This window comes from Rousettus aegyptiacus, unplaced genomic scaffold (genome assembly GCF_014176215.1).
Source record: "Rousettus aegyptiacus isolate mRouAeg1 unplaced genomic scaffold, mRouAeg1.p scaffold_m13_p_7, whole genome shotgun sequence".
Lineage (NCBI taxonomy): Eukaryota > Metazoa > Chordata > Mammalia > Chiroptera > Pteropodidae > Rousettus > Rousettus aegyptiacus.
The window spans coordinates 40709632-40724611 of NW_023416310.1; the positions used below are offsets into that span (position 1 = coordinate 40709632).

At 34.1% G+C, this 14980-nt stretch overlaps 1 protein-coding gene across 1 annotated transcript in view; it reads right to left on the bottom strand.

Annotated features, from left to right (window-relative positions):
* Positions 1–693: 693 nt before the first annotated feature.
* Positions 694–14980, bottom strand: part of PELI1 (pellino E3 ubiquitin protein ligase 1) — a 46693-nt gene continuing 32406 nt past the window's right edge. Inside the window, exons 2-7 of the mRNA XM_016159839.2 lie at positions 12672–12810; positions 11029–11158; positions 7800–7901; positions 4053–4250; positions 3771–3959; positions 694–3236 (exon numbers count right to left, since the gene is read on the bottom strand). Coding sequence (XP_016015325.1) covers positions 2670–3236; positions 3771–3959; positions 4053–4250; positions 7800–7901; positions 11029–11158; positions 12672–12742 — 1257 coding nt within the window. The 5' untranslated portion in view covers positions 12743–12810 and the 3' untranslated portion in view covers positions 694–2669. The remainder of the gene's footprint in view (positions 3237–3770; positions 3960–4052; positions 4251–7799; positions 7902–11028; positions 11159–12671; positions 12811–14980) is intronic.

Consider the following 14980-nt stretch of genomic DNA (forward strand, 5'->3'; position numbering starts at 1 on the left):
TACTCATGTTAGATATAATAATATATTTACATTATTATTCCTATCCTGTTTTACATGTATTATATTTTTATATGATACAAATAAGCAATTACAGCTTCAAGAAGACAATCTGGTAAAAGACTCTTCTCTTCTGGATATTTACTGTCTTGGTTCACGACTCTACCATTGTAGATGAAAGGAAATTTAATTCTCTGTACGAAGTAAGGAACATTTAGATATTGATTGCTTCGATAAAAAAGAGTTAAGCCATAAAGAATATCTTCCTTGCTAACGCATTTAGGAGACCTAAATACAACTTCTCCTTGGCCAGAATACTGACATTCGTCTAATACAACTAAGTAAAAGTGTTCTGTTAGACACTGGCAAAACGACAGAATATTCAAAATGCTTGAACTGAAAAATATCGGACTACTGATTTAAATTCAACAAGTTTTCAAAACATGAATTTGATAGAAAATGAACCAGATTTTTCCCAGTTGGCAGGAGGAAATTCAGGCACTTTGGAAAGAACATGTACCTTTTATGGTCACTGAGCCACTATCTAAACTGTCTAGTATGCAACTTCCAAGGAACCAACTCTCTAGCAGGACTTAACTCTGAAAAGGGCCTCAATTATTCAACCACTAAACAAAATTCCTTTATTAATAAGTGAGGGATGTTCTCCGAAGAGAACCAGAGATTGAAAATTGTACCTTTAAATGCAAACTTCTCATTTATTTCAAGTGAATATTTTTAAAGTGTGGGGTAGACTGGTCCACGAGTTACCACTTCTGGTTTCCCATTCTGTTATGCAAAAACGAACTCACAGAGACAAATTCAAATATCTATTTTGAAAAGTATTTACTTAGTTTGAATAAATTAATTGCAAATAAAAATTAGCTACAATATATAGATTGAATAGAAATGACTAGAACAAATACAACACAGGATTTGATTTCCTTGCATTAGTCACAAAGCATGTGACAATCTAGGAAACTTCAAAATTAATTATATTTCTTTGAAAAAGGGGTAAGAGTAGTTACTGATACATCACAACTAATAAACTTATAATACAAGTTTCCTGACATGCATTTCCTGAGTGAACCCAAATGATGATTTTTAAAAAACAAGGAAATTTTGACAAGTTGAAATAAAATGAAATAGTTCATGGCTTCTAAACAACAGGTATTTTTTAAACCAAAAGAAAATTCAGAACATCATTATAATAGGATAAATTAAAGCTACACTACCATACAAAATTTTGCTAGTCAATTAAGTATTACACAACTTTTCAAACGAAAGGAAAATAAATTGAAAGATTAAAATACTGATTCTGACTAATCTAAAAGTGTATTGATTTCTACAAGTGCCACAGAGTGTTTGATGTAGTGCAACTGTCTATACTTTCCTTGTGGTGCAATAAGAAAAAAAAAAAAAAAAGAAGTGGGAGAGGAAACCTTTTCTGGCTGTTGAGAGCAAAAAAATTTATCGAAATTAGAGAATAAACAGACCATGCAAGCATGTCCCTCTACTCTGCTGTCAATAGTGCTTATCTCCTAACTGAACATTTGAGTCACACTGGCAGCTTTCCTTAGGATTCAAACCCAAAGTTAAGGCTGGTCTGCTAGGTCAAAAAAAGGGGGCACTACTATCATTCAATACTTTGCATCTCTTAGATTTCTTAATATCTGGAAAGGACCAAATACAGAATAATTATTTAATTAAGCATTTCTTTTTCTAAAAAACAAATCAAGCCAATCTCTTTTCTTGTTAATTTATGCTTTTTCTCATGGGAATGATTCTTTTTTTCTAGAAACAGTGAACAGATGAACCATAGTTTGTATCTGAAAAATGAACTTGCCAAATGTTGCCGATACTAAAAACAGATTAGTTATCATGAGAGAAAAATAGATAATCTAGATTAATTGCATATTCAAAGGAGCATATAAAATGTTTCTTAGCATTAAGTTTTTGTTATAGTACTACACTTGACAGAAACATTAAGGGAAAAAAAGCTTTCCTGATTATCTTCGATGTGGTTAAAAACAAACACCTTGTATACAACGGTAATATGAATTTGATTTTACAAAGTATTCTAATTTACCGAATTCCATATTTAGAAGGGGGTGGGGAGAGAGGCTCTCTTCCTTCTTCCTAACTTTGCAAATCCTTGAGCTATGCTCTATAAACTACCATTCACACCAAGAGTGTGACACCATCGTTACCATGCTACTCTATCAAGAACATTCTAAGATATTTTCTATAATAAAGATAAATAGAAAAAAAAAAGTTAATATACAATGTTGCAGTATTTTACAATGTTCGCAACAAACTGTAAACTAACATAGTTTGAACCAACAGTACCCTCAGTTATACAAAACAATTTTCAACACTGAGGATGGGTGATTCAAAAACACTAAAATGAAGGCATCAAATTAGACTGTCTTTTTTCTCTTCAAAATAGATTTTAAAAACTCAATTCAGAAGTCTGATAATTTCAGAAATTCCTTTGCTTGAGTTTCCCAGATTTTGCTCAAAAATTGTTACTATTTATTATAAATATTTAAAAAAATTTCTTCATCTTAATGCAAATGATCAGATCAGAGAAACCGTGACGTAGACAACAGGTTGAAAAACCCAACTCGCTTAGCTTATAAATTTATAATGCAGTCCTGGAGGACAACTGTATGTTAGTCTAGAGGTCCTTGGAAAATAAGTCTGATGTAGCCTTGTTCACCAGCCAACTGATGTGCACAAAAGGGACAGGCTGCATGAAAAGTATGAGTACCGTGAGGAAGTGGGATCTGGGACCAATAGGCAGTTGTCTTTTCTGAACACACATGCCCACATGGGCTAAATGCATGGGTTGGAGGACCGGCGTCCACATAAAATCCAGCTTCACATCCCAGCCACAGAGGGACATAGGGACCAACAGACCTACACATAGGACATTCACGATCTTTTCCATCACGTTCTTCTTTGTTTCCCCAGTTATGATAGCCATGCACGTGGCCACAATTTAGATATACCCATGGTTGTTTCTCATCGACAACATCTTTCCTCTTCATACTAGGAAATGCCAGTGTGTTGAACCCTACGGGGCACTGAGGTCGGGCTGCATTGATTTCCTGTCTTAAAGCTTCTAAATGTTTCACTGTAGGAGTGTGGGAAAGGCCTTCTGCAGTACGCCAAAGCAATGTTGCACCACAAAGGTCAATTAATGAGCCATCTTGTAACTGATTGGTTTCAATTTCCACCTAGAGGAAACAAGAATCAAAAAACACATTCACCACTGTGTTTTGGATTTTTACATAAGAGTGTTGGTCTTACATGATCCTTACTCAAGAACCAAGATTGCCTGTAACTGTTAATAAATATTTAAGAAACTAATGACAGTTGTGAAAAAAATAAGTTTGAAAATCAAGGGTAAAATATTAAGCAGCTTTATAGCAAAGATAACTTATAATTAAAACATCTGTCTAATCACTAAGTCTAATATTTCCAATACATATTATGGTCAAAGATACACAGATAAAAGCAGAATATACAGAGTGCTGTTTAACTTAGGAAAGCTTAGGTTTTAAAATATATTAACAAAATAGGAAAGAATACATTTTTAGAGTGTCCTAATTAAAACATTAAGATATTATCCTCTAATATAGTATTTAGCAGTCAGTGTTTGATAGTCAGCAAGAGATTTAAGAATTTTGGGGAGTATGTATGTAATGCAGTCAGTCCAATTCACCCTGTGTTTACTGTGGCTAAATAAGAAGTTACATCTCAGCACTTACCATTTTTCCTCTCTGCTGGGCTGATCTGGTTTCACGCAGGCTGAATACATTTCCACACACTGATATTTCTCTCCAAATTCCAGGTTTGGAGTCTTCTGTGAACCCATTACGTGGATGCATAACAAGAACGCCATTAGTAGTTAAGCCATCCATCTGCCCATCTGATGTCTTCCATTTGGCAGCCTTCTCCTAGTAGGAATAAGAGTAAGTTTCCATTTATTTGTAATTTGGAAAGAGAAGTGATTATGAAAAAATGCATCAGTTAGAAAACAAGCTTTTTACCCCAAGAAAGATGTTTTTTGATGAGTCAAATCCTGCAGCATAAATCCGTGCTGTATAGGGAGGATTCCGTTCACATATGATTCTACAGGCAAATCTTGATATAGTGCTTTGCACTGACTGTGTATCAGAATTACTTTGACTTCCAGGAACTGTGTCAGTTACTACAAAATCAATGGGACTTTCAGTCGACCGACCAATCTATGGGAAAAAGAAATATCTATAAACCTATTCAAAGGAACATAGTGGAAAATCCATTCAAGAAAGATGCAATCAGGTGAAATCATTAAGCCTCTGAAATTTCTAAAGCAAAAAATTATATTTAACTCTGGGGGCATCTATACCCTTGAAAACTGATCTGTCAGACTTGCTCTGATATAATAATCACTTAGAGTGTAGAATTAACTGGGTACTTATGACCCAGAACATGTGAAACCCTCAGGGAATAAAGTTTAGGATGGCTGAGATGTCTAGATAGCTACAGATTTTAATTTTAACCCCTTTAGATGGAAAAATGTCTAACATGTGTTACTCTACCTTCTTGAACAGAATATAGTTAACGCACAAGTAAGTAAATCTTTTATGATAACTCCAGGATATGACTATAAATACCATTTATATTCAGCTGAAGTATAGTGTTGTCTTCAAGTGCTATAAAAGCATACAAGAACACCCATCCTTATATTAAGGGCTTGCATGGCCTTGCTTTGAGGTCTTATGGATACTTCACAGATTTTCTTTGTCTTTTCTGGCAGGTTGTCAGTTATAGTTTCTTGCTGTTGGGCGCACTTGTCTCTAGCAGCTTACGCTTCCTCTAACCAGCTACTCTTATTCTGCTATGGATTGAGAAATCAAATAACCGAACTTCAAAGAATCTTTTCAAAAGGTTCTTGGTAAGAGCCTAAGGGACTCTCCAGGGAGCAGAGAAAAGGAATTTCAGTACTTGACTTATCTGGCATTAATTTTACATGCCTAGATATCTTTTTATTTTCTTCCTGGTTCTTGGCCATATTTCAGAGACAAGGTTCCCAGATAAGAGTTCTGGTGGGTGAAATGTCAGAGAATTAAAAATGTCTTGAGAGAAGTAGCTAATAAATAATTTCATTTTGAAAAATGAAAGTTGAAAAGAAAAAAGGAAATCAGTGAATTGGATGACAGACCAACAAATGTCACAGGGTTTTAAGGTAAACATTTAAAAATGTTCAGTTCATTAATGTATTTATTATAAAGTAATATCATAAAATTGAAAAATGTGGGTACTGGAGGAAAAAAAACAATTCTCTACCAAGATGATGACTCTTAAAAGTCATTCTTTGCATAACTGAGCCTCAAAAATTCCTCATATCAGCACACTTTTAGATAAAACTCTTTAGTGTTTTTGTCTTATCATCAAGTTTTTATTTAGTTTGGATAGTTTTAAGGGGAAATTGATTGATTAACAAATATAAGATTGGATGTCCCTTTTCCTTATTTTAAAGATAATGATATGCAAAAAAATAAAATAAAATAATGGTGTCAGGCCTTTGAAACTAAAAATATTTCCATAAATAAAAATACTCTTTTAGAGCCAAAAGAAGTAGGCCAAGGAATGGATTGACAATTGATATTCAGAGTCAAAATATTCAGAAGCAGATCATTCAGACCACTGATTTTGATCTGGGCCTTGGAGACATTTTGACACATCAAAGCAATTTGGTAATGATTGGTAAAAAGGAAGAAATTTTAAGTACCTATAAAGAGAAGAAACCTGCATGATTGCGATATGCCAAAATATAATTGTGTCAAGGTAAACTTTAAATTTCTTCTCTAATTTTTCTACTAGCTTTAGAAATACAAATCATTCTCTCCCACCCCCATTAAAAGCCTCAGCAGTTCCTTACAACTTATCTAAACTTATCTGTTTCTGATTTCTGGTAATAATTAGAAACTGACTTCGTAATTTGCTTCCCATCTACCAATCCAGCCTAATTTCCTATTATTTCTGTTCACATAAAAAGTATATTCTAGCTACAAGCCATTTATTCATCAGCCTTCTACCATGCTATGAACTTCTTTGCCATCTCTTTTATCAGAATCCCTTTCTACTGGTTGGACTGACAAAATCCTACTCAACTGATCAGAAGACTGTACTTCAGTGTAGCACTATGTGAGTGATCAACTTGTAATGTTTCCTTTATATCTCATAGTGTCAAGCAATGCCACGAGTTGGAGTTTGAATATCTGGAGGCTCGAACAATAACTGCTCTTGTTTAGAAGGTAAGCAATCCTAGAATGATTATAAAACCAGTTCTTCAAAAACTAGCTAATTTATCAGGGTAGTTTCTGATAGAGCTCAGGTTTTGATGTAGAAATATTTGGATTTTCCATAGGTATAATGCCTGTAGAAATGGTATGATCAGTTTACTGTTCTTGGGAAAAACCATCTATTTCTGTGTAAAAAGGAGAAAATCAAATATATTGCAACTTATTCAAGGACCTTCATAAGATGGTGACGATACTATTCTGTAATTCAGGATGCCTCGTTTAATCACAATTTTGCCCCCAACTAACTTTGTAATCTTTAACTTACAAGGTTTCAGTAACTTTATTAACAAAAAGATAAGGGGTAAACAAACAAATACAAAGTACTTTCTGAAACTAAAATTCTAGTCTGTGATCACATAGCTAGGTGACATTTTGATTTTTAAAAAACTAATTAAGCACATTAGCTTTAACTGGCTGTCAGCGAAATGTGGAAAATCACCTCAAAGCCTGTGTTACGTTCTCATTAAGATCCAAACCTTCATCTTCATTAAGGATGTTATTTATTTTTAATTTTTTGGTAAAAGCAACATCCATATTCTAATATTAACTGTAAAGACACTATTCTAAAATTCAGTATTCCACTAAAAGTATTAGGGGAAGTGAATGACTTAAAAGAAATATTTTGCTATTGGTTATAATTAAAGACATTTCCAAGTCTTTTCACATTCATTCAATCTTATGAAATGAAGAAAAATGGAAAAGTCATTGAGACAATAATTATAAGGGAAACATTATCAGGTATTTAAGATTTTTTCAAAGAAGCCTAGGGCTTTATAAAACCCAATATTAAGAGAGAAGATATCTTGAGTTTTGCTTACATCTTTGATGCTAGCTGTTCTATCATCTATTATTTGATAAAAACATCAGTACTAGATTGGTATGAGAGAATGAGAGAACAAAATCTTTTATTGACCAAATATATGCTGAGAAACAAGTTTGGCTTCACATATATGACAGGAACAGCAAGAAACTGCCTGTAGTTTTGTTGCCTGCAAAGGAAGGTGGGAAGTAGTGGCAAACAAAAAGTCATAAATGTATGCAGAATGTTTCTTGGTTCCTTTTTTTGATAACAGCTAACAGAGCTATTATTATAGCTACTATTATAATAGCTAAGTGTTTACCAGCTACCTGGCACAGTTCTGAGCACTTTATATGTACTAACACATTTAAGCCCCTTAACAGTCATTCAAGGGAAGTTTTGTTATCCATATTTTTCAGTAGAAAACGGAGGCATAGAGTGGCTAAGTAATGTTTTGCAGGAATTCTGATTTCAGAGATCATCTCTTAACTGTGCTACACTAACTTCCATACGTGGGGTTTAGAAATAAATATATATTTTAATGAAATACATTAAAATGATAATCCTTAAGCTGACAATAGCGAAAGTCATTGACAAGTTTTAACTTATTTTGTTTTTAAGAAAAAAAAATTCACATATTATAATACCTGAAACATATCAGTGTTGCTGTCATGAGTATATTCGACCACCACTGTCTGGGCCCGAGATAAGGTATATGATATGCTATGTTGGTCCTTGTTGCTTATTGCCTAAGAAAAAAAATATTAATAGCAAAAATTAGCGGGCAGCTCAATCAAATCAAATTTTAAAAAATAAAGGTAATCTATCACATATATGACATATTTTCCCCCTGAAATTTATGTTAGATAGTAACAACCTCAGCTGTGACAGTAGTTTCTAAGGTCAAGTGGGGTGTAGCAGAATACTTTGAAGTAGTTATAGAGTAAGAACATAATTTCACCATATTAAAACATCATAAAATTTAGGTCTCCTTTACGAGTATTTTAAATCATAAGGTAAGCAAGACCAAATCTCATGTAAAAACTGAAAACAATACTCAGTACTTTTCTGATAAGGAGAAAATACAAAATCTTACAAGAGTAATCTTACTTTTAAAGTAACCCAAAGAATTTTACAAAGTTAACCAATAAGCAGAGTTAACTGTTTTCCTAACCATTCTGTGACTCTATAGATGACAGATATTTGCCGTATGCTGAATTAAAAACAAAGAAAATTCATAGAATGATTAAACATTACCAAAGGAAATTAATATAATGCTTACGACTGTACTTCTGACTTATCCCAAACTAAAACCATTGCTAAAGAGAACTTTTCAGTTTTGTTTTCAGGCATTTTCTATGTATGTGAGTTGAAGATAATATCAGAGGGGGGAAAACCCAAACAAAGGAAGTGGAAACAGGTTGCGTAAAAGGAAAACAGCTACGAAGACACAAAAGAATGATTATACCCAGAGAGGCTAAATGAAAAAACTGTTTCTTAGAGTTTAGACATAAAATTTTATTTGGTTTCAATTTGGAGCTAATCTGTAATAGATAAAACCTTAAGACAACAGCTTTAAGATTAGATAAGACTGAAATTTTCATATACTATACAAAGAGAATAAACAAATGTCTGGGTACTAACTACCTAGCTTAATCAAAGTTTAATAACACCAGTTTTGCTTCTTATTTTTTAAAAGAAATTAAACTCTACAGCTATAACTGAGGCTTACATGTCCCTCTCTACTCCCTTTTCTTCATAGAGGTATTCAACCTCAAGAATGCAGCAGAGATCATTCCTATGCATGTTATATTTTTGCTACATATTTATGTACTCATAAACATTATATAATTGTTTTATAGGTTTTAAAACCTACAAGTACATTAACTCAGCATTAAGCAACTGATTTCTAAATCAATTAATTGCTTAGTATTTTGGAAGTTAATTCTTAATGGCTAAAGAAATTTTAAAAACATAGGTTTTGGTATACTTTGAGATTTTAATCCTTTTTTTTTTTTTTTTTTTTTTTTTAGCTATTAAACCCACTTAGATTGAGAATAAGGACTATTTCAAGTTATATTCTCACTGGCCTGGAAGGTAGGGCTTATCCATTTATCCCAGATGACTTCGAGACTGAACAGTTTTCTTCATGACCTCATACTACATTCTTCCAAAACTGAAAGAGGAAAGAGTCACTCTTTGGTCCCTAAGATTTTTTTTGTCCAGTAAAGATAAAAGGGGGCCAAGAATAAAAACATTAAGAGCATGGCAGTAAAAATGCAAAGAAAAAGTACAGAATAAGATATTATATAGGTAAGGATTAGAAATATTTTTCATAATGATAATGGTTCTCAACCTGAGGTTGTATTAGCTATATAAGTGGCATTTAAAAATATGCAGGTGCATTTGTTTGCTGTCACAATGATTTGAGGGCTTAAATAGCATTTAATAGGTGGGGACCAAGAATATTAAATATCCTGCAACATGTAGGACAGTCCTGTACAAAGTAAGGCACACCCGAAATGCCAAGCATTCCTGTGAAGAAATACTGGAAAGATTCTGAGAATGCAGCAATAACCTGTTCACTTCTAGCACCTTAGCACATCCCTTCTCCGCAAAGGAGCAAAAAAAAAACAGCTAAAAGAAACTGTCCCTTTTCTACATTCACTGGCTCTCAAACAGTAATAGATGAGGTCTAGTTAAGGCAAAAGGACTCTTGTTTTAGACACCACATTGGATATAAAACAAAGCCAAAACTCCAATTAACTTCAGGGACTGGAGCTATGACCTAAAACGAGGCATTATATGCCAATTTCTCTGTCTCTCATTTAACTTACAAAGATACACCTCTGGTGGCATATTAATAAACATCCTGGGGCTTCTTAGCCAAAGATAATAGGTATTTCCAGAAGCCAGGGAACTCTTCGTAAGTTTATTCACTTATTACAGTATCAAATTCAGTCTGTGTTATACAATTGGAAGTAGAAGAATTCATAGAAATGTGAAGATCTGAAACTCCCCATAATGGTCTATCACTCTAAGAAAAGTCCAAGTATCCTGAAATGGCGGTCCAGGTTCTGGAGACTTTGGTAAAAAAAAAAAGGGGGGGGGGTAAACAAATTAAATAGGCAAGGAGATTGAAAATTTATGTTATAAAGTTGGGTATTTGCTTTCATAGCTTTGATTCAATTTAATAATTATTGACTTCTTACTTTAAGGCACTATCCTAAAAGCTATCAAAAAACAAAAAAATAAAAACAAGATCAGCCACAAAATCTTTGATAAAGACCCTTAGTTAAAGAAATTACCTCATCCAAAGATGCTACTAGTACCTAAATAGCCTTCCTATATATTACATTCCCTGCCTGGCCTAGGCAAGGCCCTTTAGGAACAGTGGGGAACTCCTTACCACTCAAGGGAGACAGGTGCACAATTCTAAATGCTAGCTAAAGCCCTGGCCCTACTCCCACCTTAAAATAAACAAACAAACAAACAAACAAACAAACAAATAAATAAAACAAAACAGAAAGAAGGGAAGGGAAGGGAAGGGAAGGGAAGGGAAGGGAAGGGAAGGGAAGGGAAGGGAAGGGAAGGGAAGGGAAGGGAAGAGAAGGGAAGGGAAGAAAAAAGAAAAAAGGGAATATTTTCTTCTAATATCCACCCACTCATCCTGGGTTGTCATTATAAACAAACAAACAAACAAAAAAACTATACGGCAGCTCTTCAAATATCATATCTCCAAAGTGTCTTCTCCCAACCAAACAAAAGGAAATTCCTGGTATAGAATGTGAAGGGAATGGTAAAGAATATAAACATATAAACATAAGTTGTCCAATTTCTCCAAGTTAATTTACAGTTTTGTTTTTGTTTTTTTACCTTTGCAGCCTGAGGAGTACAAGCAATATGCACAGTGCTGGGCTTCACCCCATTTGCCTTAGGTCTTTTAAACAAAGCAAACCTACTTTTTCTCCTTCCTCTATCGCCGTTTGGGAGAGACCCATTATACCTAATGGGGAGGAAAAGTTTAGGTTATCTCTTGTAAGAATCACACAATTCTAACAAATGCTTTACTTAGCTTTATAGAATCAATCTCTAATTAATTATCTATTAGTGCATTTGAAGCATCTCACATTCCTTTTAGCAACTGCTGATCCCCAGATGTCTGAGCATGAAACAAAATGAGATTCTTGCGGGCCACATTCAAAGAGAAGCATGTTCTAGAGTATACACACAAAGCTAGAATTTGGATCCAGGTGTTTGTCATACTTTTTTTCATTCTTTAGTTTGAGTTATCTATATTTTTCTTCCCTCTTTTACTCAAGATACTCAAGAGCTGATTACTGGCATATCTAACTCCTTAAGACTCATTCTATTTTTGTCTAAAGGTGAATGTTTGTATGTGCTAATCTAACTTTTAAAAGTATAGCATGAATTGTTTAAAACAGAATCTCCTTTAATTGTGAACCAAACAACTTTAAATAGCTGAATTTCTGAAATATTTCTCTGCTACTTGAATGTACATACACACTCACATTATATTGGCAAAACCTGTTCAACTGAGAAGTCTGAAACGTAGCAGTTAAACATACTTTTGTTGTTCAGATCTTACGACTATTTCTCCATGATAATACATGTGTCCTGAAGGTAAGCAAGTAAGTAAGGACTGAATTAATAGGGAAAAAAGTTCAAAACAAAACATTTGAGTGTTTACTATGTAGTAGGCACTCTTGGTAGAGTTCTATCCTATACATCACCTCACTTAATCCATCCTCATAAAAACACTGCAAGACTGGCATCACTCTTTACTTTTACAGATTAGGAATTAAGTTGTTCCTCAGAAGAATGAAATTTCTCAGAGACTTGGAGGAATAAAGTTATTTCCTGAAGGTCACACATGTGATGCTGGCAAAGAGAGAATTTGGATCCAGATGTTTGTTGTGCTTTTTTTCATTCTTTACTTCTCTGTTATGGCACAAACAGTAGCTTGAAAATAATCTCTCATTTACTGTGCTCCACCCCTCACTGCCATTGGTCAATCTAGAGGGAATGAGGCAGGAAATAAGGACATTTTGAGGTTGGAGGAGAATGTGATTATAAAATGGCCTGTTTTAGTGGCTGACAAGGAAAAGAAGGGAGATTACTCAAGCTGCCGTATATAGAAATTATACTGATCATTTATAAAAAAATTAAGTCAGCTAAAGCAAATTTTTCTAAAAGAAGAAAAAAAGACAAATGAAATAATTATGTGACTTTAGACAAATACATTTTTCATTTCAACTTTAAGAACTTCGATCCTTTCTGAGAGTGAGGCAAAGTTTATGCCGTATTTGAGCACTTATAAGTGATGGCATAAAAATGAGAATTAAAAGAGCTTCTTGATTTGGTAATATTGCCCTGTAGCTTTAAATCCTTTCTGAGAATAGGCAGGATATAAATTCTTAAAAAAAAATTTTTAACCTATATGCTAAAATTCTAGACATTAATCAATTTTATGTGTCATCAGATTAGAGAAACCTTACCCTAAGACAATGAGTTCACCATATTTTACTGGTGCTTTGGATGGATGATTTTCTTGATCAGGAGAAAACATGAGCTTGGCTGTCTTTCTCAAATCTTTGTTCACTGGTCAGGAGCCTTGGACACCTTTTGCATTATTTCCTAGAAGAGAAAAGTTTTCATTAATAATATAAACAATGAATTACAGTTTAAATAAAAATGTTATTTTTTAGCAGTCCTTGTAAGCACAGTATTATATAATTATCACATAATATACAAATATACAATATTTTCCCAAATAATGGATACATACTTGCTAAAACTATTTAAATAGATTAAAATGTAAATTTGGGGACTTCCAGGAAAATGGAATAGACATATTTTTTCTTATTATTTCCACTAAGTACAACTAAAAACTCTGGACTAAATTATATACATAAGAAGATTCTGAAAAGGAGAGAGAAGGCAGACCAGCTAAGAACCTCAAGGCCCAAAAATAGACATAGTGGTGAGCTCCCTGGGTTTTCTTTTTGCCTAACGTATCCCAGATTTGGTTCTAAAGAATCCAGCAAACTGGAAATGCCACTGGCAGAGATAAAAAAAAAAAAAAAAAAAAAAAAAAAAAGTGCCCTAACAAACGCTTGGTCTCTCTAGCCAAAGGAACAAGAAAGGAGCAGCCTTAGGTAGACAAAACTTTCAACAATAACCACTCTACAGTAGCCACAGAAAACACCATGGCACTACCTCCACCCACTGAAGCAAGAGCCAAATTGGGTGCCTAGAATTCCACTTCATGAGGCCACAGTGAGAAGGCCTAACCTCCCAACCAGGTTAGTGTTAGGGCAGGTCAAGTAGGGAGCCAGGATTTCTACCCTACTGGCTGGTAACATGCCCCCATATCTTCTTTAGCAGTGTCAGAAAAAAATACATGGGAAGCTTGAACTTCTACTTCTACCTGGTGGCAACAAGGATCTCCTTTCGTTGGGGGTCAATGGAGGCCGAGTAGGGAACCTGAACCTCTATGTCCACCTGCCAGTAAAAAGGCAGCACCTACTTTTGAGTATCAGAAAGTTAGTGGAAATACAAGGTTTAGATAATATCCAGAGTCTCAGAACATAATATGAAAATGTCCAGGTTTCAACAGAAAATCATTCATTATATCAAGAACCAGAAAGATTTAAAACCATGCAAAAAGATAATCAAGATGCCAAAACTGAGATGTTAGAATTACCTGACAAAGATTTTAAACCAACCATGATAAAATGCTTCAGTAAGCAATTACAAACATGTTTGGACAAATGAAAAGATAAGAGAAAGTCTTGGAAAACTCACTGGATGGGCTCAACAACTGATTAAGAAGGGACATAGTAAAGAACCAAAACAATAGAGAAAATAGACTGTGGCAAAAAAAAAAAAAAAAAAAAGAACACAGCCTCATCAAATTGTGAGACTATAGCAAAAGATTTAACATTTGTATCATTGAAAACCCAGAGAGAAGAGAGTGAAGCTGAAAAACTACTCAAACAAACAATGGCTGAAAATTTATCAAATTTGTAAAGAGAAACAAAACCACAGATTCAAGAAGCCAAAGAAACCCCAAACAAGATAAACCTGAAGAAATCCATGCCAAGACACATCATTATTAAACTTCTGAAAACCAAAGGCAAAGAAAATATTTTGAAAGCAGCCAGTGAGAAACTACACCTTATCTATGGGAGAAAAGCAATTAAAATGACCCTGGAACATACAGAAGGGATGGGGGGGGGGGGGGTTGGGGAGCTGGGAGAATGAGGTGAAGGGTTAAAGAAATACAAATTAGTAGTTGATAGATGGTCACGGGGATGGGGAGCACAACATAGGGAATGCAGTTAGCATTGATATATTGGCTAGGTGGAAAACCAGAGGAGAGAAGGAGCAAGTAGGGGGACTGTTTTATAAACTATAAAAACCAATGTACTATATACTTGAAATAAATTTTTTAAAAAGGAAAAGAAAATGACACTGGATTTCTCACCAAAAACTACAGAGGCCAAAAAGAAAGTGGCATATTTTTTTCAGGTGCTGAATGAAAAGAACTGTCAACCCTAATAGCAAGCAAAAATGGAGGGGAAAGAAATCTAAGATAAGGAAAATCAGGAGAATTTTTCACCAACAGATCTACCCTAATAGGATGATTAGAGGAAATTCTCTAAAGTACAAAAAAAAAAAAAAATGATAAAAGAACTTTGGAACATCAGAAGTAAAAATATGGATAAATGCAATACGTTTTGCTTATCTTAAAATTTCTATATTACATCTGAAGGTCAAAGCAGAAATTATGACACTGTCTGAT